At 40.0% G+C, this 26,205-nt stretch overlaps 1 protein-coding gene across 1 annotated transcript in view; it reads left to right on the forward strand.

The window, feature by feature from the left end:
• The window catches only part of epha3 (eph receptor A3), a 98,984-nt gene that overhangs the window by 63,971 nt on the left and 8,808 nt on the right, over positions 1-26,205 (forward strand). Inside the window, 10 exon segments of the mRNA XM_032530303.1 lie at positions 2,202-2,364; positions 2,692-2,797; positions 3,296-3,360; positions 4,319-4,444; positions 8,434-8,619; positions 13,534-13,595; positions 15,702-15,911; positions 17,930-18,079; positions 19,177-19,370; positions 25,299-25,454. Of these exon segments, the coding sequence (XP_032386194.1) occupies positions 2,202-2,364; positions 2,692-2,797; positions 3,296-3,360; positions 4,319-4,444; positions 8,434-8,619; positions 13,534-13,595; positions 15,702-15,911; positions 17,930-18,079; positions 19,177-19,370; positions 25,299-25,454 (1,418 nt within the window).

The raw sequence follows: 26,205 nt of genomic DNA on the forward strand, positions 1-26,205 counted from the left end.
TTCTAAGGGAATGTTTGGTGATATTCTTGGGAATTCCCAACCAGAAAAATTCCCAGAAGAAGAGAGGTGTTTCATTTCTGGAAATCACAGGCTAAATAAGTGATCTTCCTGTCGCTTTAACCGGCTAAAGGGCACACAATGGGCGATAAGGCATTTCCAAGTGCACTTTGTGAAAATAAAATACACATTGCTGATTGTTTTTGCATGTTTTATCACTGTAATCTAAAGAGCAGATAGAGAGCTTCAGATCCACTTTAAATTGTGATGTTTATTTAGTCTTAGATGGAAGGAATGCTGTCTGAAACACTGTATTAACAAGATTTCTGCTGTACATCTCCTGTTTTGGGGTCGGTATGAGTGTGTGTGTGTGTGTGTGTGTGTGTGTGTGTGTGTGTGTGTGTGTGTGTGTGTCATACAAGCTATAATTCGCTACAGCTTTGTTTAGATTGTCAAAGCAGAACGCAGCACAGAGGCCATATTAAATTCTATCAGTGTTCTGGTGAGAGACACACACACAGACACACACAAGTGGATAATTCACAATCACACAGCTTGTCTGGCTGCGGTGTGCATAGAGAGGTGTCGGGCCTGAGTTTCTCTGTATCTCTCTCTCTCTCACAAAACACACACACATACACACAAAAAGCTGCCTGTGCCACACCTGTGTGTGATTTTCAGCAGATCACATGCTGTCCTGAACGCGGAACGGTGACAAGCTGGGAGTAGATTTATAGTTGTGATGAAGAGTTGTCCCAGTGCAGGTCTGGTGTATCAGTTACCTCCTCACACATACAGCAGATTGAAAAGCTTTGTGCCCCATAAAACTCTGATCCACTTCAGGAATGGGCCTGAAGTTTCTTTGGACACTGCTGTGTGTGTGTGTGTGTGTGTGTGTGTGTGTGTGTGTGTGTGTGTGTGTCTGTGTGTGTGTGAATGTCTACTCATGCAGTTGCCCGTACCAATGACTTACTCTTTATAACTGGGTCTATTAAATGAGGATTTGACTGTGCCCTAACACGATTTGGCCTTGGATGATTTTTATGAGCTTGGCTATATTGCAAAACATGTAGCTCATTTTCAGGATTGTTGAAGTCATCTCCAATAGGTTGTCATTAAGATTTAATATCACCCTTGTCCTATTTTCCCCCTATTTAGCAGTTTGTTTCATTGCATCAAATGGCTTCCATAATATTGTGATTGCAAGCCTTTCGGAAGCATGGATTGGCTCAGCGATTTTAACCCTGGACAATTCAAACACAGTGAGGCACAGATAGAGAAACACAGCATTTGGTGTGTTATCTTTTTTTGTTGATTGAATTATGTTACGCTGTCCTGTTGTGTTAGTGACAGGTTGCCTTGTGTAATAAAGTTGCCTTTTTGTTTTGTACTTTCACATTCATGGAATTTTCTTAGGAAATCTTTGTTTTTTAAATGCAGTTTAATCACACTTTGTAATATAGTTTTTTTTTTAATATTGTCACATGCAAAAAAGTACTGTGAAACAAAATAAACCCCAAAATAATAGAATTTCATATACCATACCTTGCTTTATGCATATTATGGTTTACTTATAACATGTTTGGTGCACAGTAATAAATGGGTTGAAACTAAATCCGACCCAACCGTTTTTCTGAAATAGAAAGTTTTTTTGTTTCATCAATCATATTTGCATGGAACATACTATAGTGCAAAAAATATACATAAACATAGAATAAGACTATTGGTTTGAGTCTTCTTTTTTTCCATATGTGGAAATATCACTGTACAGAAGCCAAAATAAAAATGGCTACTTTCAATCTTTTCTCTTCCTTATCTACCTCCTGTCCTCTCATCTTTACTCCACTGTTTTTCTTCCGTCCACATCTGGAAACAATAGGCCAAATGCAGCCCTGGTGTGTAAATCCTGTTGTTGTTTTATCATTGGAGATCAGTAGGAGAGAAGTCATAAAATAAGAAGGACATATTTCATCAGATTTGGAAGAAAGCTGTCAAACTGTGTGGGATGTTTGTGTGTACATGTGTGTTTATGCGCATAATGCATATTGTGTTGTATTGTACATTTTGTAAATGTATATTGTATTCATTGATAGTTTCTAAGAATAAATTGTAGTATTTTTTCTAAAAAGAAAAACATAGCTGTCACACACATTTTAAATTCCTTTCTCTGTCCTTCTCTTCCTTTGTCCGCCTTTGTCTTACAGGAGGAGCAGGAGACCAGCTACACCATCCTTCGTGCTCGGGGTTGTAATGTGACTCTGAATGGTCTGAAGCCCAACACCGCCTACCTGCTGCAGATCAGAGCGCGCACAGCTGCAGGATATGGAGCCAGCAGCCCCAGTTTCCAGTTTGAGACCAGCCCTGACTGTAAGTTCAGCTCAGAGTAGAAGTTTTATAGTAATTATGTTACTGCTGTTGTTGATAATATGGTGAGACACAGGGCCAAAAAAGCTGTCCGTTCATAAGAAATAACTGATAATGAATAGCAAGATTATGGTACCATTCTTTTTGGAAACCACACAAGTATGCATTCCATTTTTTTCTGGGTTTCAGAAGCTGTAGTCTGAAGTAGTGACTGAAAGATAATTGATGTTTGTATTTTATTTTCCTAAATTTCCCCCAGGATCAATTTTTATCAATTGTTATAAAACCAAGTTGAGCAGTGCTCATTTCTTGTTGCTCCCTGTCTTTCAGCAGCCTTCTCCATCTCCAGTGAGAGCAGCCAGGTTGTTCTGATCGCCATTTCCTCTGCCGTGGCCATCATCTTGCTCACTGTGCTGCTCTACGTCCTGATTGGCAGGTCTGTCTGCCAGTCTCTGGACTTTATTCTCACTGAGATCATGGCATCATTTTGCTCTATCTACTTAAAAGTAGATTTTACATGTATTTTTAAAAAATGACGGCATGTGTTTTGTATTTCACCAAATTAGTTGTCTTTCTTCTATTTCTTCTCCATATGTGTGTGTGTGTGGTGTGTGTGTGTGTGTGTGGTGTGTGTGGTGTGTGTGTGGTGTGTGTGTGTGTGTGTGTGTGGGTGTGTGGTGGTGGGTGGTGGTGTGATCCCAGCTCTTATAAACCAAGGGAGGATCAGTAAATCGTATAATGAGACATGGATTTATACTCTCTCTGAACAGTACTGACTGCCAACCGACAGACACACAGAGACAGACACACACACACACACACACACACACACACACACCACACACTCACACACACTCCAGGTCGGGCCAACGGGTGAAGTCCTATTGGGAAATATGTGGCACTAGTTATGACCTTTCTCTGTTTGGTTTGGCAGGTTTTGTTGCCACAGCAAATCCAAACATCCTGATGAGAAAAGACTGCACTTTGGCAACGGCCACCGTAAGTACTACCCTGTAGAAATATAACCAGCTGGTTACTGTACTGTATATTAAAGATACTTTAAAAGTTACAATCTGTAAGCTGTTTTTCTTATAACATCTTTACCAACAGCAGTTGTTACTTCCAAGCTTGAAGTGGTTTCCCCTTTACTTTAGTTTATTTAGTCATATGAGAAGACAGTATTCGGACTGAGACCATGTAAAGAAGATGGTTTCTCGGTCCATTGGCAAACCACTCCTGGAAGCCTCATTTGAATAGGGAACACAATCAGACTGTTCTCTTAGCCAGTGACAGCAATAACTGAGACACAAGTTTTAAACTATTTCTAACTATGGGGTTTAAAGTTCCATTAATACATTTTTGACCAGTGAGAAAAAAGTTACTCTGACGTGGACCATTTTCTTGCTCCCTCTGTGTTGCTTGCACTCTTTTCTTCATATAAGATGTGTTATTTCTAAAATGTCCACTGCTTCATGAATGGTTTCAATGAGTCAGATGAAGAGCATGCATTTCCCCTCAGGGACTAATAAAGTACAACTTTATTACTTAAAAGATAGGTTCACATTTGTTTTTAAATCTATCTTAAAAACATACATCTCGCAAAGCCTGTTGATTCATTCTTCATTAGCTGATTTGTGTGCTACTAAATATTCTAACACATGATCTGCTGCGTTGACAGGCTTTTGCTTGATTGAATATTTTTCACTAAAATTCAATTACTGAGACAATGAGGCCTACATCATCTTAAAAGTTTTTGTTTTTGTCTGGTATAGACATGTCATCAGTTATCATTTTTCTAATGCTTTTTTTCAAGTAAAGCGGAGTGCTAGCCATGTGATATGTTGTTACAAATTCAATAAAATGTTCCAAGGACACATGGTCGAGGGACAGGTCTAACTCAAGGTAGCACATATTTTTTAAATTATCAGCTGACACAATCTGTTCTCTCCCGCTGCAGTACGTCTGCCGGGTATCAGGACCTACGTGGACCCACACACCTATGAGGACCCGAGCCAGGCTGTGCACGAGTTTGCAAAGGAGCTGGACGCCTCCTGCATCGCCATTGACAAAGTGGTCGGAGCAGGTGAGAACGGACAAAAAAAAAAGGCCACACTTTGCTGCATACACAGATGAGACTCCATGCAGGTTTTTTTTCAGGCAAGCAAAGTCAAACTAAGACCAGAGCTTGTTTTCAAAATGAAAAATTCAATTTATTTCATTTTTAGCATTTACCCTCTGAAAACCTTTTTGGAAAAAAGTGTTGATTGCTGCCAGTCTGTTGGAAAGTTATATGTCAGTGACATTCTAAAAAAATAACAGGCTATGATACACTTTCATTCCTTTGGTAAAATGAATTGTATTTCTAATTCTCGCTAAATTCTGTGACGTATTAGCAATTAACTATCGTCACACTGAATAAAGTAGGGATGTAAATTATAATACAGGGGCTCAGATTACCAGTTTGCTTGGGTCATCAAAGGAAATAGATGCTCACAAAAGTAATTCCACATTAAAAAGTGTATAGAAATACGGAAATAAATTGTGTCTTCCTGTCCAGACCTCTTTTTCTCCCCCTACATGAACTTTACTTTCTTAGTCTTTCACACTCCATTTAAATGACAAAGACACACCAAGTGCTCAACCACATGCAGCAAAAAATGAGGTGCATGTCGAGTCCCCATATATCTACATTTTTGTAGCAGCAGGCTAGTTTAACTGTGGGCCATATACTGCACAGCTGGGCATGAGAAAGCATTTAATGTCCCAGCTTGAGGTCCCTCCTCTCCAATGCTCCTCTATGATAGTGAAATTAGAAGTTGTTCTGCTCACCTTCATTTCTACCTTTCCTCTTTCCTTCCATCATCATTTTTTTTTTATTCATTCTCTTCATTCTTTGCGTTTCCCACAGGCGATTGCCTGGTGCTCTAATACTGAACTCTGTCTAATGACTGCAACAGTAAAACTCCTCTCCTGATAACTTGAGCAAGAGTGCAGACGAGAGGGTAATGCATTGTGATTCATGTCGAGTGCAGGCAGAATAGATGCAGTCTAAAGCACACAGCACATAAAGGCAGGTTGGTCTCCAGAGTCCCACCAACCTTCCACACTGTAAAGCTGTCAGGATGACCTGTGAGTCTAATACCTGACTCCGCACTGGAATACGCAACACTCCACAATGCATTTTCATAATAGTTTTCATAGGAATCCCTTCTCAGGATTTGCTTGAATTATAGTCCAATTACAGAGACGTTTAATTACATTAACATTTAAAGGAATGTTGCAGAGAGGAAAATTATAATTCATGGAAAACATGAATGGTAATATTGTATTAAATTAATATATAATTGATACCACTATCATCCTCCTAAATACAATAACAGTTGAACCCTATTACCCTCACACACAGTTCACACCGAAGAAGGCTACTCTACAGTATACTATACATTTTTAATGTGCACAGTGCATTGCAGAGGCAAAGTATATTTATTTTGGAGAGTCTCCATACTTGCATGAAGTTCAACATCACATGTGCAATAGGTCTATTTTTGTCTATGCTGAAAAGCAACTGTGAAATCATGTTCAGGAGGTATTTTATCCTAATTTGTACCACATTATCGTAACCAAACAAACTTTATGAGTTACAGTAGACGAGTGGAGCCACTTGAGGCAAACTCTCTTTGGATAGTCCCGTGCTGCGAGGAATAACACGTTTGTTAATTTATACCTTCAGGACAAAATGATGGTTATTTTGTTAGCATTCAGCAACCATAGATCCCTTGAGGTTTTGACATTAATTGCTTCTGAGAGAAACTGTGTTGTTGCTACCTGTGAGTGCTAATGAAAAAATACTGGTGTGATCAACCTTTAGCAACCAGTGCAGTTAAAGACGAAAACAAATCTTAGAATATGGAAAGAACACCATGCGGAAACATTTTGATGCTTTTAAAAAGCATGAACCCCTCTATTTAAAAAAACAAAACAACAAAAACTTTGAGTTGTATGGTATTGGAACACAGGTTAAGTCGGAAATAGAGGGGAACTTCAGCCCTCTATTTTAAATCTGTTGTAAAACAAGTAAATGTGAAGAAAACAGCCTGAATACAACCAGACACCTGTGTGATTTCTTTTTAACAAAACCATGTAAGCGATCTAAACCTATACCTCTCCTTTATCTATCCCTGCCTCAATCCCCATCTGTCTTCATCAAACATGTTAACAATACTTTGTTCTTCTTGCCAATCGGTCATTGTGTGTTTACAGAACGCATTTTCTGCTCTGCTTACATTGGTCAGACTTCAACATCAAATTGGGATACCTAGGTCTACTGAGAGCAGAAAAGGACAGTCCCTAATCAAGCCTTATTAAACGGAAATCTTCTTTCTCAGAGTGACCACATAAAAAAGGTGCCTTGGCCTGGCTGGTCTATCCACTGCTGAAGACTAGAAGAACAGGCATGCGTTTGGTATTTAGACAGGTTGTAATTTTTCTGGCTTACGTTCTTCCAGACCCTTTCAAGTCCAAGGTTTGACCCATGCTCTCTGATCCGGAGCTGCTATGGGAAATGATTGTACTGAACTCTGAGAGATCTGCACGTGGTTTAGCTCTGACATCATCTCACAGTCAATTTGCATGTACATTATGGGGTAAAAGACAATCACACAGAAACACATACACTCAGATATACACATTCCATTCATCTCCTACAGTGAAGCCAAATCCCCGGCCCGTCACCAGCTGTAACATGGCTGGCTGCCTTTGAAGTGGCCAGACTGCCCTGAGAGCTTACAGTACCTGGTGAAACTCACAAAACACACACATTTACACACGTACAGGCAATTGGCTGAGGTAACCATGCACATCCCCTCACCATCAAGGAATGCTAATTGTTCTCTCCCAGAGTGGATTTTGAGTCACACTGCATTTTAACACAAAACTGAAGGAAAGTTGAAGACTGCTTCACTCTCTGAGCTGTTATTTGGACTGTGGGTTGGGGTGGATCAGTTTCAAAGTGTATTACTACACATGGTGTCATTACTGTAATAGCAGGTCATAACGCATATTTATTTTTTCGCCAAGATCAATAGATACTTTGCTGATTAATGGGAGTTAACTAATTACAGGGCTAATTAGGAAGATCCTCTTTGATCAGCCACTTTATCTTTGACTCTAAGTGGTCATTGCATCTGTAAAGATCGTACATCATGATGACACCTCACACAACAGTTGAACCGCTATTCTAATTAAGTGCACAAGAACTGCATTTATGGTACTTCTGTATAAGGCTGAACTTGTTAGCAATGCTCTTAATGGTGAAACTGACCTAGCCATGGGTTAAGTTAATTCAAACATCCTGTAAAAAATGGATGCCATGTTGAACATAGCTTCTCATTTTAACTTTTGCAGTGGCTCAGTAATGAAAATGGACAAGCAGCTAGTTCAGATACGCAAGTTGCCCTGAAGTAGATCCCTGTGTAGTTAGCTATAAGTACTAATCCAAGGGAATTATTTGCATTTTTACTTTTGGTTGGACTTGAAGACAGGCGTTTGAAAATGAAAAGCTTTTTTTAAAGTTGCACAGCTTCCCGTGATATACTGTTTGTCAGTGTTTCCCCCATCTCTACAATGGAGGTGATATGTGCTAGATGGGCCATCGTCTAAATGAACACAATTAGCCTATGAGAGTAAGAACCAGGTTAAACAATGGCACTTTAAAGCATTTGCTTTTCTACAGATTGAGTCAGTTCCTTGTTGAGCCATAACTAATTAATTAAAGATTGAAAAAGTTACATGGGGAATTAGAATATAAATCTTAATTACTTCACAGTTATCTTATTAGCATATATAACTTAATTTCTCATGAATTTGGCAAATATTTGGACAATTTCTTAGTGATATAAAGTCTATCTTTTCATATCATCATAAGACTAAACAAACTTATAGCAGTGATCACTGTTTATAAGCAGGGTTTCTGGTATAAGTGAAATCTAGACTTGTATATGTTTGAGATAAAAACATACAAAAACGTCTCTTCATTTTGTTTTGTTGCTTCTTCCATGTTTTTTTAATCTTTAGGTGAGTTTGGCGAGGTGTGCAGTGGTCGTTTGAAGCTTCCCAGCAAGAAGGAGATCTGTGTGGCCATCAAGACTCTTAAAGGAGGATATACAGACAAGCAGAGGCGGGACTTCCTCGCTGAGGCATCAATCATGGGACAGTTTGACCACCCTAACATCATCAGGCTGGAGGGGGTGGTTACACGCAGTAAGTGCATCCATGACTCATGACTTAAATATTACAATTCTTTCAAGATTTCATATTATGGTGGTATTCTAAAAAAAAAAAAGATAATATTTTTTAAAACCATTATTGTTACTTAAAAATAAATAACAGTTGGAAACAGCAACAATACTAGAATAAAATAGAATTGAATAAAATAGAATTGAATAGGGTAGAGTAAGGGAGAACAGAGACATGATTTGCATTAACAGGGAGAGTCTTTTTTAACTGATTCCGGATTTGCAATTGTCTTTGACAAATGGCTCTAAAGTGGCTGGCACTTCTGTGAAAGAGCGCAGGAGTTTTATTGAGTTACCGTGGTGTAAATCTCTGCAGATCAATGTGCTCTGATCAAAGCCTGTGTCCAAAGCACGCATAAATCCATAAATCCATATCTCTGACTTGCTCCCCTCTGGGCCTCTTTATAAGACTATCATTAGCACACAGAAGGCCTCTTTAAAAAGGAATGACTGCAGAAAAAAGGAAATAATGAGTCTGAACTTTGTCGCAGAGAAATGGGCCTGGCCTCTATATCCCTGCGGCACCAGGCTTGTTAAGTAGTTCTGCCAGTGTGGTTATTCTAAAGAGTGAAATAAAATACATGCTGAACTTCACTTACTTTATTGTCTCTAATTTTGGGTTCTTCTTAGTATTCCTCTCTCATTGTTCTTCTTTTCTTCATCTGTTCATCTGCAACCTCAGTGCTTTAATTGCTCACTGCCTCTTAAATTTCAGTCATGTAAATTCAGTAACTTACTTCTTCTAAGCACGACTTCTTCTAATCAAAAACATCATTGCCAAGCAATGAAAATGTAATTTGCTATCTAGTGGTGTCAGTTAAACGCGTTATTAATGGCGTTAACGCAAACACATTTTAATGGCGTCAATTCTTTTAGCGCAAGATTAACGTTCTTATTGGCCTAGCAAATTTCGTATTTTTTCCACATGCTGTTGCAACAACTAGTATACATATATATATATATATATTAATATATATATATATATATATATACTATACATATATAAATAAATAAATATTTGGGTTCAGGCACTGTTTTAAAAATACTGTTGTATCATATTGATAAGAGCATTAAAATGAGAGAAAATCACGGGACAAAAAGAAATCAAGGGACATTTAGAATAGATAAAAAGGTGTTTAATTGCGATTAATCACGCGTTAACTCTGTGTTTAATTGCGATTAACCCCGAGTTAACTATGACATTAATATTAATACATCTTGAAAGTGAAGGTTTTTGTGTGTATCAGACCTGTAACAATACACCAAACACAGGGTTCGGTTCGTATTATGATTTTTGACCCACAATTTGATACAAACCTTGATTCTTTCTTTTGGGGGAGAGGTTCTCAGTAAACATAAGACAAACTTTTTTTCTGCCACATGGCATTGTTTTGTCATTGATTACATCCCACTTTGCAAAACAGAAATACAACAGAGACCTTATTTATTGATATTGATTGATTTGAATATTGATTGAGCCAACATCAATGATTCTTTTGTACCTTAAAATGATGTTTACAAAATCGTTTCAGTGGTTCATTAACTTGTTGGAATGAGACACAAGAATAATCGTAACAGTAATGGACAATTTCGTTCCCAACCTGTAGGGGGAACGAAGAGGAAAAGAGCTTTGGTGCTTACAGTAAAGGTACTGGTTTACAAGTAGCTAATGCTAAGTTATGTAAGTCTTGGTGTGTAATATAAGATTACAACACTGTTCAACACGATCAGTTTTTTTTTATTGTGATTGTTTTGAGAGCTGATAAAAGCAACTGGGACCCAACCACAGTCAGCCCTCAGCCAGCTAGCAGCCATCCCGGTCAGAACTTAACTCCTCCGTTAGCGTTACTGGTGCGCCCCCCCCCCATCGCTTTTAGCCGTCTTTACAGGTAGCTAAACAGGAATAAAAACAGGAATAAGGCACCAAAACTACTAATAGTAATTTAAAGATGTGGTAGCATTGGATCTGGACGGGAAGGATAACTCTGGAGTTGGAGGGGGTGTGTCGCGATTCTGCCTTCTCACTCTGCTACACAGGTTGTTGGAGCTGAGTGTGGCGATTTCGGTTTTATTTTCCATATCGTTACAACCCTAATGTGTATGATCACTCATCATTGAGACTGTTTGCCTAATACCTCTTACAGTACACCAATCTTCCTTTTAATGTCCAGCCAGTGAAAAATGCTACAATAACACAAGACTGTTTAATTTGCTGCATTTAGACTAATAGGGGAAGCCCAAAATTCAGAAGTTGTGTGTGTGTGTGTGTGTGTGTGTGTGTGTGTATACATGAGATTTGGAGGGATACCCTGAACACATGTGCGTGAGTTGGAGCAGCATAAATGCAGGGCATAGGTTTAGGAGGTCCATTTGATATGCTGTGACACACAGACACACACCTACACAAACACACACACACACGGCTGTAGGGTGATTTATTAAGCTGCTCCTGTTAATTCTTAATAATCCTGAGACTTTCACACCCCATTTACCTTGATGCTGCTTTTGGCTCATTCACAGGCTGCAAATTTGCACATACACACACTCACACACACACACACACACACACACACACACACACACACACACACATATGCATGTACTCTTCTCTCACACACATCCACACTTGCGCGCGGACACACGCACACACACACACACACACACACACACACAAACACACACACACACACACACACACACTTGCGTTCACAGAATAAATGGGCTTAGGGGCCTTTATCTTTGCTTCCAATGTTATTGGAAGAATAGAGAGAAAGCAGAAGGGAAGAGGGCGGACGACAGGGTGTGTGTGTTCCCGTCTGAAACTATAAAAGCCGTCCCCTGGTGGGTGGGTGTTTACCTGTAGCTGTGACTATGTTTAAATGATGAGATGTAGTTTTTACTGTAATGTTGGATGAAAGTGGAGTGAAAGTGTTGGAACTACAGGATATTAAGAAAAGTAGCAAAAAAAGCAGGGAACCTTATGTCATAGTGAAAAACTTATATGAGGGGAAAACTGAGAAGCAAAAAGTTTTGTTTTTTGTTTTATTGGTTGAATGCACTGCATCCTTTATAAAAATCACAAACTGGAAGTTTTTTTTTGTTCATTTTCTACGACCCTGACTTAACTCACCTTATACTCTTGGCTTATTGACTTTAAGGTCGCTGTTGTGTCAAATAGGACATTTTTTTGTCAGCATCTGATTGACTCATAGGAGCATTTGGAATTGTAATTCACACCAGATCTGTTTTGATTTAATTAAAGAGATTGATTCAGGCAGCTTCCATCACTACTAATGGAAAGTTTGTTTTTTTCTAATGGAAATAATATATTTCTTTCTTTAAACAACAAATTCTGTCACCCTCTCCATTCAGACAAGTGTCATACCTGGGGGAAATAGTCTTACCAGATGTGAGGAGGGATCACATTAATACATGCAAGAGGGATGGAAGTAAAAGGGAAGGATGGGGTGATGGGAGAGCCAGGGATGATACAGAATAGGTAGGTTGGGAATGAAAGAGAACAATGGGAGGATGTAGGAGGGCACATTAATCTGAATAAAATGGATAAGAAGCATACGGCTTATGGTTAAAGTGAAGCAGCGAGAACAAAGCCATCTGGGACACAAACAAGTTCTGACACCGGCTCTGAAACAATGACTGATTTAAAGGTTTCCTAAAGAGTTTCTTTTTCTTTTTCCCCCTGTAGTCTGATCAGGTACAGATGATAGCAGGCAGAGTGGATTTACAACCAGCTCTTTCACAGAAATAAAGATGTCACACTTTGACAGCTGACCTGCTGGGACCCTAAAAATGACTAGGATAATTTATTCTGCTGTGTGTGTGTGTGTGTGTGTGTGTGTGTGTGTGTGTGTGTGTGTGTGTGTGTGTGTGTGTGTGTGTGTGTGTGTGTATGTGTGAGAGAGAGAGAGATAGAGAGAGAGAGAGAAAAAAAGAGCTCAACCTGGACCCTCAGGGCCCATGTATGTTTACTTTAAGTCAAGTGACAGCCCTCCCTGTTGACGCCCTAGGGGCGTTTCCACACCTCAAAGTTCGGACCAAGGTCCGAACCAACGTTCATGTTTAATTACATTGTATTGTTCTTTTTGGTTTCACATAGGGATTTTGTTAGCGCAGTAAAGAACATTCCATGACATACCTACTGTGTGTCCTTACCCATTGATTGGTGAGTAGACGGGCATCTGTCTGACATTGGCGTGTTGTCATTTCGTCATTTTTTGGCGGGGTAGTATTTTCTGTGTGAATGAAAATGAATGAACAAATGAATGGGCAAATTGTGTAGTGTTATCATGGTATTACGACCCACAGCCACAACGTTTAGACTGACCAAATTGAAATTAAACATCTAATCTCCTTCTCTCCTCACGTACTTCCTCGACTCATTTTTTTTTTGTAGCGGATTTATTTTCCCGGGTTTTTTTTTCTTCTTCTATGGTACATAGTTGCATAACTTCCTGTAATTGGTCCGAAAGTCCCAGCATCCAAAAAGTGTTTTCATGCTGCAAACAAACCGAAACATGGTTTAGTTTGATTTGGACAAAGACCACCTCTTTTGATTGGAACAATGTTTGTTCTTTTGATCCGGACCGTGGTCCGAGTTACCTTTCTCACCTGCAATTTTAGTTCGGACCAAACTGAAAAGTCCGAAGGTCCGCACCAAATGAGGTGGGTGTGAAAACGCCCTATGACTTTGCCAGTTTCAGAGGATAAATCTGAAATGAATATGATGTTGGGCTATGAGTGTCTTTTGTTATGGTGGAGTGTTTGGCTGGTCATTCTGTTGTTCAGAAAGCAGAAGTCATTTTTCGAGTTGCAATACAACTGATGTAACCAAGATTGAAACTTCCCTCTACTGTCACAGGTAAACCGGTCATGATTGTTACAGAATACATGGAGAACGGATCCCTGGACAGTTTCTTAAGAGTAAGTATTATAACATGGACACACACACACACACACTTGGAGTTTATAGTAGATCACAATGCATGTTAGTGGTACACGCCCTGAAGAAGTTGGGGGAACACAAACTCAATGGCTAGCTGAGGATTAAGGAACCCACACCAGGGAACACCTTAATGTGCTGAAAAAATATTTTGCACCTGTACAACACACAATATGGTAAATATTTGCTTTTACATTTTTAAAATGACATGAGTCTAAAAAGCTGGCACTTACCAAATGCTGAACACTGATATTTGGTTCAAGTTAAGTAAACATGGAAAAATCAAATTACTTACCCTAAAAGTGCAGGACTATTGAAAAAAACAAGCTGTTATCTGCTTTCAGTCATTGACTAAAGATTAAATCTTCTGTCTGGATGCTATCAAATAACAGCCATTGATTTAAAAAAAACAAAAAAAAACTTGTAAATTAGAAAGTACTGTAATAATAAATGTCAGTTTCACACAAGTAGCAAAAATGTCAGAGATACAATTAAAACACCTGATATTTTTTAGTACTAGAATTAGTGCTAGACTTAATGTTATTATGGAAGTAACACATTTGGTCCTCTGGCAAATTTTTACACAAAGTTTAAGGCTTTTCCATCAGTTCCAGTATATTTATAAAAGTATGTACCTGAGAATTTTTGCAGTTCTGACTGTTTCAGCTAATCTTTCTATACAGGGCTTATCAAATGACAAGCTTTTATGAACTGCTCCCACAGTTCTTCAGGCCAGGAGGGAATTTGATTGGGAGGAATTGACCTGCCTCGCTGAAATTAGCCAAAGCACAACAGCCAAGCCACAACCCTGGCATGGCAGCCTGACTACTGATGTCTGTTTTAGCCCTTTTCCACATGTGTCTGCACAGTGTCCAGACACATGCAGAAGGAGTAGCTGTTGTTTACTCATTTTCCCAGAGGCCTGGACTTCATCATTGAAAAAAGTGTCATATGTGCAAATACACACATGCAAATGCATAGCTTATGCATTGTAGCTTATGTCCGTGTTCTGAATCTGCAAAGCTTTGAAGTGACTAAGCCAGGTGGTCTGGCCACTAATTGCTCCAGACAAAGTGGGAGGTGAAGTAGGCCCGTTTGTTTTTCAAAGGAAAACACTCATCTTACACTCATCTCACAAATGATGTGGTCTTTGTCAAACACAGAGCAAACCAGTGCATGCTAAGAGCAATGGATAGATTATCCAATTAGACACAGACAGACTACTCAGTCACATGCTATATGGAGCCTCGTGCAAACCCTGAGCAAAAACATCAACATCAGCTTTGTCAGCTTTCTCATGGTATTCCATGATTTCAGGCTCTCCTCATGTCTTCTTTGTCTTGTTTTGTTTCTTGCCCACTCAGACATATACAGTAGGCTTGCTCACAAACACTCACCAGTGTAAACCAGTGAACACTCTTACTTGCCAATGCAAACAAAAAAAATGTGTTTTATTTATATCTCATTGAGTCTGTAGAATGCTGCATCTAACCACTTTGCAAACATTTTGTTTTGAGATCTTAAGGATTTTCCTAAAATGGCTTACACAGGATCAACATCCATATGTTTTCAGTTTAATATGTATTAATTTAAGAATTTTAAGATACCAGTGTTGATGGCTCAAAATGGGAGGAGTGTTGTAGTCTTAGAATACTGTATTTAGACTCTTGCGCGTAGTCATGGATCCTTATAAAGAATCCAAACAAACAACTCAAGATAAAGGGCTATATTGGTCATCACAGAAGCCATTATATGATGAATCTTTGTACCATATGTAATACATAGCATCATATACAGTATGTGGTGGATAAGAACAAAAAAGCATTTCAGTATTGTGTTCACTTGATACCAACTTCCATACATTACTGCCTCTCTGGCTTTGGTATATCACTTAAGCTGAAGACGAGGTACATAATATCAAAGGTGGTTTTTAAAGGTTAATGAAAATGCTGCGGTTACTTATGTAGAAAGTATTCATTTCATGCAAATAGTCAGAAAGGTCAGACTCCCTTTGTATAATATCAAATGTGTGGCAGTGTCTACCTCATGTTTTATTTCTTCCTTTCAATTTTCTTTCTTTCTTTTAGAAACACGATGCCCAGTTTACAGGCATCCAGTTGGTTGGCATGCTGCGTGGCATCGCCTCGGGTATGAAGTATCTGTCAGACATGGGCTACGTTCACCGAGACCTGGCAGCTCGAAACATCCTGGTCAACAGCAACCTGGTGTGTAAAGTGTCAGACTTCGGCTTGTCCCGAGTCCTGGAGGACGACCCGGAGGCTGCTTACACTACCAGGGTGAGCAGGAGCACAAACAATCTGTGGACATAAAGGACAGCAAGAACAAATATGCTGGGCACTGTCCTAGGGCACACACTTTTTCTTACAGGAGTGTGTTACGTAAAATGCAATGTTACATTAATGTTTTGAACACAACGATGGGACATAGTACTCGATACATTAGCTCTACAACTGGATACAGTTTCCATGTAATTCAGAATTATCTTATTTCCTCTTCAGCAAGAATGATCCTAAAACCAAACAGCAATTATGTTCTTGTATTTATGAATACAGACTCCATGATAATGAGCTCCGTATTTACACCTCTCACAAACACACATCCTGTATACTTTCAGTATTTTCCCTCTTCCATTTTCCTACTATGGCAAGGGAGAAGAATATCAATAAAAAGCACAGTTGTGATAAGACCGACCAAAAAATCCCTAGAGCTTGGCCTTGCTGGATCACCAAACAGAAATGGCAACTATACACCAACTGGGGAGGTCATGGAGAGGACCATGTGCCTTGAAGAGATGCATTACATCTTCGAAACATCCACCACCCCAACACTTAGGTTTCATCCCAAAAGTGCATTTTGAGTCTCCACAGAATTTGGTGAAGTTCATCATGTGACACCGGCCCATTGTCTCCTTTTTAGTTAATGATTTAACCTACTGTATTTCATACTCTCAACTCTCAGATCACGGTTACTTTGCAACTTGGCCTCAACTCTGAACTGTTTAGATATTGACACCTTAAAATCTGAACAACAACCACAGCTTGGATTAAAATTGATTTGATTTACCAAAAATATGAAAGGAATTTCCGTAGCAATTTTGCTGAACTGAGGGAACTCTCTTAGTCTTAGAAATTTTCTGAGCATATTTCTTGCAACGCCCCTACGTATAGTGCTTGGGCAAGAAAAAATGTAGATTTTAAGAAAAACCTTAAGAAAAAATCTACTGTAGAAGGTGAGACAAAAAATAAGTGTCCACATCTTGGAGGTTCACTTGTTTCACTTCTTACAGCACATGTCACAAAATGAAACATTATCAGCAAGCACGCAATACTTTAGGCATTCATCTGTACTTTTTGCCGCGTGTGTGTGTGTGTGGTCATTTTCATCATAGGATCCTGTGCTCTAGACCATGCGTGCAGCCCCTTTAAACATAGTATAATTTGTTGGCTGAGAATTGCTTGTCAAATAAACAGTCAGTGTGCCGTTTGCCTTTCTCCCAGAAATAAATAATCTAAAATGATAAAAGAGAATGATAAATTCTCATATGTTACCGTAACCAACAACGTTCCACACATAAAGTAGAAGGAGATTTCCATCCAACCCTCACTGGAACTTTTTGTGGTTTTTACACTTCTCTAGCCTTGACTTTTAGGGCACAAACTATAGTTTTACTTTGTGTATGTTTCTGTGCATGTAAATCAGCATCTCCTAGTGTTTATTAACAAAACAAGCACAATGAGAGTGTGTCGTCAAAGTGGCATTTTGTGTGTGTGTGTGTGTGTGTGTGTGTGTGTGTGTGTGTGTGTGTGTGTTAATACAGCAACAGGGCAAGAGCTGAGCATCTTGGCCGATGTCTGTTAGCTTTGGCTGCCATCGGCCTCCTTTCCCTCAGCTCAATGTACTCCATTTATCCTGTTTCTCAGCTTGAATGACAAATGCAGCAGACACTGAGAGGTCGTGCAGGAAACTTTGGAGTACTGTTTGATTAACATGTTGTGTTTTTTAGGTTGACATTAGCATTTGATTATAACTGATTATGGCCATACATTTTTGTACTTACAATAAGGCAAGGCAAGGCAGCTTTATTTGTATAGCACATTTCAGCAACAGGGCAATTCAAAGTGCTTTACACAAAATCAGTTAAAAAAAATAAAAACCGATAAAACACATGAATAATTTTTGAGGATTATTTTGTTACGTCTGATAAGTGGTCTTGCATGAATTTTAAAAACAAAAGTGTAATGCCACTAACTGACTGAAAGACTGATTTATCTTTTTTTTATTCCGTGTCACTCAGGGAGGTAAGATCCCTATCCGGTGGACAGCGCCAGAGGCTATTGCCTACAGGAAGTTTACATCAGCCAGTGATGCTTGGAGTTATGGCATTGTGCTCTGGGAAGTCATGTCATATGGGGAACGGCCATACTGGGAGATGTCCAATCAGGATGTGAGTACTGCTATGTTGTCAAGTTCCTTTAGCACGGGTGTCTGGTCTGGTGTCTGTGTGACGCAACCATCACAGCCAGCTTTTAACATTTGACAAGTTTTACTGATGAGGAGTAATGTTTAAAATGCTGCAGACCAGTGATTGATCATTGATAATGGTCACTGGCGTGACACGGGACATCCTGCACAAACCCACACTTTTGAAATGGCTAATTCCATCAGTAGCTATCACCAACAAGCTGAAGAGAGACAGGAAATGGGGGGAGATAGAGGAGGTATGACCGCAGCAAAGGTCCTCAGGTCAGATTTGAAGCTGGGTCGCTGGCAAGGACTAAGCCTACATGGTGCGTGCGCTCTACCAGGTGAGCTAGAGGCCGCCCCTCTCATCCCAAATTTGAAATCACGGCAGCCTTCAAAACTGCACCATACACTACTTACACCGCACCAAATAATTGACAAAGTGCAGACAAATATCTGTTTGTTTGCTGCTGAAAGGATTCAGTCAGTTGTATCAAAAAAGTGAGTTAAGTCAAGCAGAGCCGTATGATGTAGTCGAAAGCTAAGCATAAATAATTAGCAACGTCCACTGATTTAGATTAGATGTCTAGTTAAAAGTCTTTCAACGCATAGAAGGAAACAAGGGAATATAGTCCCACAGATGCAGTCAGGCACTTACGAGGATATTAGAAGTTGTTTTGATGTTTGATGACAGTGCCTCTATATATATATATATATATATATATTATATATATATATATATATATATACTGTATAAATTTGTCAAGTACATTATACACATACAAGAAATGTATCTGCCTTTAACTCTTCCCAACTAAATAGGAGCAGTGGTCAGCCATAGTCAATTTCTAACACCAGTACCTTTTATGTCTTTGTTGTGGGATAAAACCCACGCAAACACAGGAATAACATGCAAACTCTTCACAGAAAGGCCCTGCCTGAATATAAGACCAAGTACTCAGCAGTGCTTACTTGCTGTGAGGCAGCAGCCCTAACCACTGAGCCACCGTGCTGCCGAAGATGAACACATCTTATCTGTAATTTCTCAAATCCGGTCTTTTCTTTCTTTCCTAAATCTAGGTAATAAAGGCTGTAGATGAAGGATACCGCCTCCCCCCACCCATGGACTGCCCGGCAACCCTTTACCAGCTGATGTTGGACTGCTGGCAAAAAGAGAGGAACAACCGGCCCAAGTTTGAACAGATCGTCAGCATCTTGGATAAACTCATCCGCAACCCCGGTAGCCTCAAAATCACGGCCAACACCACATCCAGGTATCAGAAAGATATTACAACTTTTAATTGTTTTCATTTCTTGGGTTTAGATCCCTTGCACCTGACTAACAAACGCCTGGCTCCAGGCAATCAACACATATACCTTTTTAATGCACAGCATTATGGGTTATTGCAGGTCAATGCACTTGCTGCTCTGAGATCACAAAGCATTGGGACCACAGATGTGGCTGGTATACTTGTTGTATTATGTTTCAATCTTTGTCCCCCTTTGTCTTTTGTGTTTGTTTTTGGAATCAGACAGTTCATGGGCTACGTGATTACATTAAAATTGAACTATCACTCTTTATCACTTATAACATATAATTCATATTTCCTCATATTTCACATTTTTATACTAAATTTTTTCCTCCTTTTAATCCTCCCTTATGCTTTGTTCCTTTTCTTGGGATCACCATTCTCTCCCAGGGGGCCATGGGGAACCAGGGAAGCCCATGTAGAGGTGTAGATTCTGAGCAGGGAATGGGAGAAACGCTGGGTCTATGGCAGACGGCCGTGGTATTATGGAGACGTCAGAGCTCATAACATTGACTAATGATTTCTTAAGAAAGTGAAAATAGGTCCCTTGGAGTTTGCATGTAATTTTCCTGATTGGCTTTTAACACGGGCCGAGCACAGGACTGCCGACAGAGGCGGCTGTGGTGATTTATGAGAACTGTAGGTGTGTATCTGCGTGTGTGTGTGCGCATGTGTGTGTATGTGCGTGTGGTGGCGGCAGTTGCACCACAGGAGCAGCTGCTCTCAGCTCTACACACCTCGTTTGTCTCAGGGTTGTCCTGGCTGGCTAATGGAGCACCCCCTCCTCCTCCTCAAAGCCTAGACCAAAGCCTGGGACCTGAACAGAGCATCTGGAGGCTTCATGTGTGGGAACTGGTCAGAGTTTAGTGCCCCTGCATGTGGATGGAGAGGGACTCGGGTTAGTGGGCCAAGGTTGGTTGTCAGAGAGTTATTATGGGCCAACAGGAGCCCAGTCAAGGTTAGAGGCCACTGTCTATCTCATTGGTTTTACATGGTGTCTAAATCCTAGGAGATCCCTTGGTAGCCTGTTTTAAAATGTATTTATTTGACATGGCAATGGCTGCAACTGAAGTGCTATAATACAACTAATGTACCGTCGTCAGTAATGCACTGATATGCAAATTATCCAAATGCTAATATTTTGTGTATTTTACAAAAAACTAAAATATACAATTCTGCATTGACATCCTGGCTTATAATACATATTAAAAGTTTAGAGCAGGAGCTGTGCTTGACTGGAATCAATTCAAAATGTCACACTTGAATCAATGTATGTTAATAGTTTCCCTCAAAGAACCTTTTTATTAATTAAAACTACATCCTAGCCATCACATCTAACAGAGGCTGAGGATACCAAATGACCACATATCAAAATTTGAAATCCAAGGCCAAATATTGGGCCTGTACAGCGCATCAGTAACCTCTACCAGAGACACCCTGGGATTTGTCCCTTTAACACAGTGAGAGGTAAAGTCCTCCCACTCTGTCCTGCCTACATGCATCTGCTCAAGCTCATCTCCTCATACACCTCACTCCTCCCTTGAGAGCTCTATGTACAAGAGACTACACAGCCCTCTTTATTTAGAGGTCAAAAAATGAAAGATAGATCAGAAACAGAAAGGGAAATGAAAACAAGAAAGTGGGTTAGACTTTATTTTCTCTCCAGTGTATTTATACTTCCTTCTGTACGAGCGGGTGTTTTCTGCGTTTTTATATGGTGTTAGGTCCAGGAGGGGTTTTAAACCGCCCTCTGCCGTAAGACAGATGTTTCCTTTTTCCTTTAGTTTTTTTCTCTTCATAGTATCCCTCTGTTTCTGTTTCCTCGCCAATCATCTTGGCTCTTGCCGTGAGATGTTGCCGAAAATATGACAACAAAGGAAACAAAGAAAATGATAAGGAAGGGGAAACAAGGTCATTTTAAGTTTATCTCTCAAAGGAGAAAGGAGAGGTGTAAAGAAAGCCAAGAATGAAGGCGAGGAGGGATGAGATCAGAGGAGAAAAAGAAGAAAAGGGGTACAGGAAAGGAGAGGAGAGGATCAATTATCCTGCAAAAAAATTCAGCCCAAAAGTTGTTATCCACAGCATTTAGATATAACTAACTTTTTTTTAGCAAATGTACTGTATATCGGAAAAAAGTCAGTCACAACAACACAATTTTTACGCTACATTTAAAAAAAAGTAACTAGGGAATTTTAGGGAATACACATTTCCTTATTTTCCCCTCTTGCAAACCTCCCCCTCTTTCCAGCCTCCGAGTCCCTCTTTTTCCTACAAACCAGTCTCTTCAGGGGGTCCTGGGAGGCCCTCAGCATTTTGACAGTCCTCTGATCTGGCAGCACAAGACTCAATCATTGTAACAACACCCACTCTACTGCCTCAAATGCATCTTTTTTCAACCCTTTTTCCTCTTTTGGTTTGAGTTGTCATCTCGCTTTTCTTCTCCATACAGCTGAATATGGTGTTTTTGTCTGTTGCTTGATGGCAGTGTGATACTTTTCTTTTGAAACATGCTTTTGATTGCATTTTGCTTCTTGAAATCAAAACATGCTGCATTAGCATGACGTTTAAAGCGTTTTTACCATTACAATACCTCTCAAATATGTTATCTTTGTCTGTATACTCACAACTAAACTAAAGCAGTTTAATTTACCATTCTTCACAATAAGAGCATACATAGATCTAGGGCCCTATCTTGCACCTGGTACCGTGTGGCGCAAAGCACGTGCTTTTGTCTACGCACCCATGCCGTTTAAATGGTGAATGCACCTGGGCCCTTCTTTGCCCCCATGGGCGGGCTGGTCTTACAGGGCGGTGTGTTCAGGCAAAGTCTTGATGTATTGCTATATTGTGGCAACAGAAAGTGATCACGCCATTGACCAACAAAAACCTGGTCTAAAGTCAATAGCGAAGAATTTCATTGAATTTTACCAAAGCAGTAATAAAAAGTGCCTAGACTCGGGCCCAACGTACACACTATGCTTATACACACACAGGGAAGCGCTGCAGCAAACACAAAAGCAAAAGATTTTAAATAAAATTATTATGACGCAATTCCGCAATCTTAATAGCAATGCGCCAAGGTACAAACACGCCGGGCTTTTAAAGGGAATGGGAAAGGACACTCCGATTGGTTTATAACATATTATGGCCAGAACATACTTATGAATTAATGAAGAGACTAAATACAATCCTTTTGAACCATGTGCCCGGCGCACAGACCCTTTTTTCCGCCTTCAAACTAGCAAAAGTAGATTTGGACACGTAACGCACCTGCGCCATGCGCTTCACGCCATGCTCTTAGATCATTAAAATAGGGGCCGTAATGTTTAACATATACCAGTATATGTGGCTATGTAAATTCTTTATTTGAGATAAGCGATATTTAATACATGTTACATGTATTCCCAAAAGAGTTGACTGAAGTGTGTATTTGCAACACATTCTTACTCCCAGCGTTAAAAAGAGACACTTGGTCAGGTCTCTGGTGTTTGTTACTGACGCAAAAAGTCTGATTTAGCATCTAGTCCTTTGCGTCATAGACTCAAGACTCTTGGTGTCACTTTTGGGTTCTCTGGGTCGGGACTCTTGGCATCACTATTTGACGGTCTGAGTAAGGATGGTAATACACTGACATGCAGCACAAGAACGAAACTGTTTTGAAAAGATCGTGGGTGGGGTTGCAAAATGTACGCGGGACAAGAACGGGACACAAACCTCCGGTCTGTTGGGTGAAAGTCCTGAGTTGGTTGATCCACACACCACCCAACCACTTGGTCTTTTCACACTACTCTGTACCGTTGCTCTACCAGCTCTTAATAACAAGTCCTTTTACAGCACCGCGGTCGAGCTGCTGGTCTGCCCGGTGCGTTCTATACAGACGCTAAAGGGTGATTTTTGCATCATCATCTGATGACTATTTCTCGAGCTGGGAGTGAGAACGGGTTGGTATTTGTGATATATTTAAATATATAATTTTACAAACATTCCTTTAACATCCAATGCCACTTTCACAAAACAGGGTAATTAACAAAAACTAAATTTAAATTTGAAACTCAAAAGAAATTGTTTTAGTCCATTTTTTTCTAATGTAATTCCTTTAAGTTAGTCTAACCTTGGGATACAATTTTCCAGCTTTCTTACACATAGTAAGTGTAATCCAAATCAATTAGGCGGAGGTTGACTTCCTAGTATTCTAATGAGTTTATTCACAAGGCTATGAATAGTAATCCCTGAAAGATAATTACCCTTTTTTTCCTGTCCTGCCACACACACATATTCCCTTATGTGTGTGTCTGTGTGTGTCTGTGTGTGTGTGTGTATGTGTGTGTGTGTGTGTGTGTGTGTGTGTGTGTTTGTGTTTTTTGTGCGCTGTCTTGACACAGGTGCTTTTGTCTACTCTGCAAGAAAAGGTGCAATGTGTCCTGTGCAAAGTGCCTTTGCCACCCACTTTTAAATGCCACTCACACATTCAGCAATTAACAAACAAATTGCTCCACCGAATGCCTTTTTTGGCCATTGATTATTATGTTTTGGGTCCCAGTTTGACCTAATTTGGATTGACCTGGATTCACATTTCCTGGCTTGATGCAATCATGTTTTAAAACAGCAAAGTATTCCACATTTGTATCAAACATAGCTACAGTAGTGACTTTGGAGATTGGGTGCTGACAAAGAAAATAGTTTTCTTTGTCATCTTCAGCATCTCTCTGTATTTCTTTCTAACTCTCTCATCCTTCCTCTTCCCCGGTCTTTGGCAACCATCAATCAGAGCGAGTCAGAACAGCGCCTGCAGCCATTCCTTCACCCTCTACTGTTGACTGAGCACTCTAAAGCCCAACGCGATGCATTCAATTTGATTTGATCCAATTGAAACCATCAAGTCTAATCAAATCTAATGTTGAATTTTGCCACATGGTACGTGTAATGCAGGAAACGGTAATTACATTAGACAGAAAACTGATGCCGCTTTTGTTAGTAATCTTGTTCTTGAATATGTTAAATACATTATGGAAATAATTTGTGTGACGGTTCAGTTTCCCCCTTGTATTTGAAGCCCAAAGGCACTGTGCAGGTTTACTGTATATGGAGCAGACACACATGGCCATATATATGTTTGTGTGTGTGTGTGTGTGTGTGTGTGTGTGTGTGTGTGTGTGTGTGTGGGTGTGTGTGTGTGTGTGTGTGTGTGTGTGTGTGTGTGTGGCTCCCTAAAGAGTGCCGCACAATCAGATTAAAGAAATCTGGTTTGCATTTAGTTCTACATAGGTATGTAAGCACATAATGTTTAGTATTGTAATGACGTATGTTAAAATATGTAAATATAATAACATCCAAATGAACACAAGTTCTTTTTAAAACATTTGATACTGCTGTGTAACAAATGTTTTATCACATAACAATTAACAAACATGGACAAACTTGTCGGGAAAGGTTGTATGTCATGTGCAGGAGTGTTGTGCTTAAATCTGACAATGATCTATGCAACCCTGGAGGCCATCATGCCACTGCTACATAGTGTTACCAGTGCACAGATTGACAACATCAGTGGTTTAAATGGAATAGCATGGGTCAATGCAAACAGTGCTGCAATGTGTGCTGCTGCTAAAATAGCATTTCATGAGCCCTACCACACATGCACTTTGAGTTCTGTATGCTTGTGGGGAGTGGCAGAGCTTTTATGTAAAATAACAATTCACAACCCTTTATTATTCACATCCTAAATCCATTCTACAAGAACTGATGAGGGTGATGCTAATGCCTTTGTGTTTCTGAAACAACGCTATAAACGGCTTTTTATTCATCTGACTGTGTTACAGGCCATTACCCAAGGAAATTTGTTTATTCATAGTCACTTCATGTTTTTATGTTACTCCTTCCCCTGTGTGCCCTCAGGCCGGCCAACCTGTTGTTGGACAGGAGCAGTTCAGAGGTTCCCTCGATGGGGACACTGGGTGAATGGATGGATGGAATGAGGACTTTGCCCTGCAAAGAGGCCTTCTCTGGGGTCAGTTACAGCTCCTGTGACACCCTGGCCAAGACCTCCACTGAGTAAGACAACCACACACACACACACACACACACACCACACACACACACACACACACACACACCACACACACACACACACACACACACACACACACACACACACACACTAAGCTCCTCTGCCCATTCATGAAATTCATGAATCTGAAGAGGCTCTTGGTGAGGAACAGAGATGCACATGCACACGCACACGCGCGCACACACACACACACACACACACACACACACACACACACACACACACACACACACACACACAAACACACACACACTCTTGTTTTCAAAGTTAGCTATAGAGCCCTTACTAAAGGTATCCAGATGAGTCATGGTAATTCAAAATGACAGGTCTTTAGCCACGCTCTCAATGTTGCAAGTATGACCACAGAGGGAGAATGTGAAAGCATTAAAAGAAAGAGAGATAAGTAGAGAGACAAAAAAAGAGAAAGAAAGAGAGAGGACAAGAGTTGTGAGTTCCATAAGGGAGAGGGGGGTAAGAGAAAATCTATTGAGTGAGGGAATGAGAGGGGAGATTTGACAAGATAAAAGGGAAGAGAGATGGGCCTTTGAAAGAGCGAATAAAGGCATAGCTGTCAAATAGGTATGCATGGCACTCTATACTGTAAAGCATTAAAATGCAGAGCAAAGATCAAGCGAAGATTTTCAGAAAACTATTTGAGAGCATAATCTAAAGAAATCAGAGAGCACACACTGCATGACCTACAGTATGTTCTCTTGAAGTTGAGTATGATGATGT

Source organism: Etheostoma spectabile, chromosome 11 (assembly GCF_008692095.1).
Source record: "Etheostoma spectabile isolate EspeVRDwgs_2016 chromosome 11, UIUC_Espe_1.0, whole genome shotgun sequence".
Taxonomy (NCBI): Eukaryota; Metazoa; Chordata; class Actinopteri; order Perciformes; family Percidae; genus Etheostoma; species Etheostoma spectabile.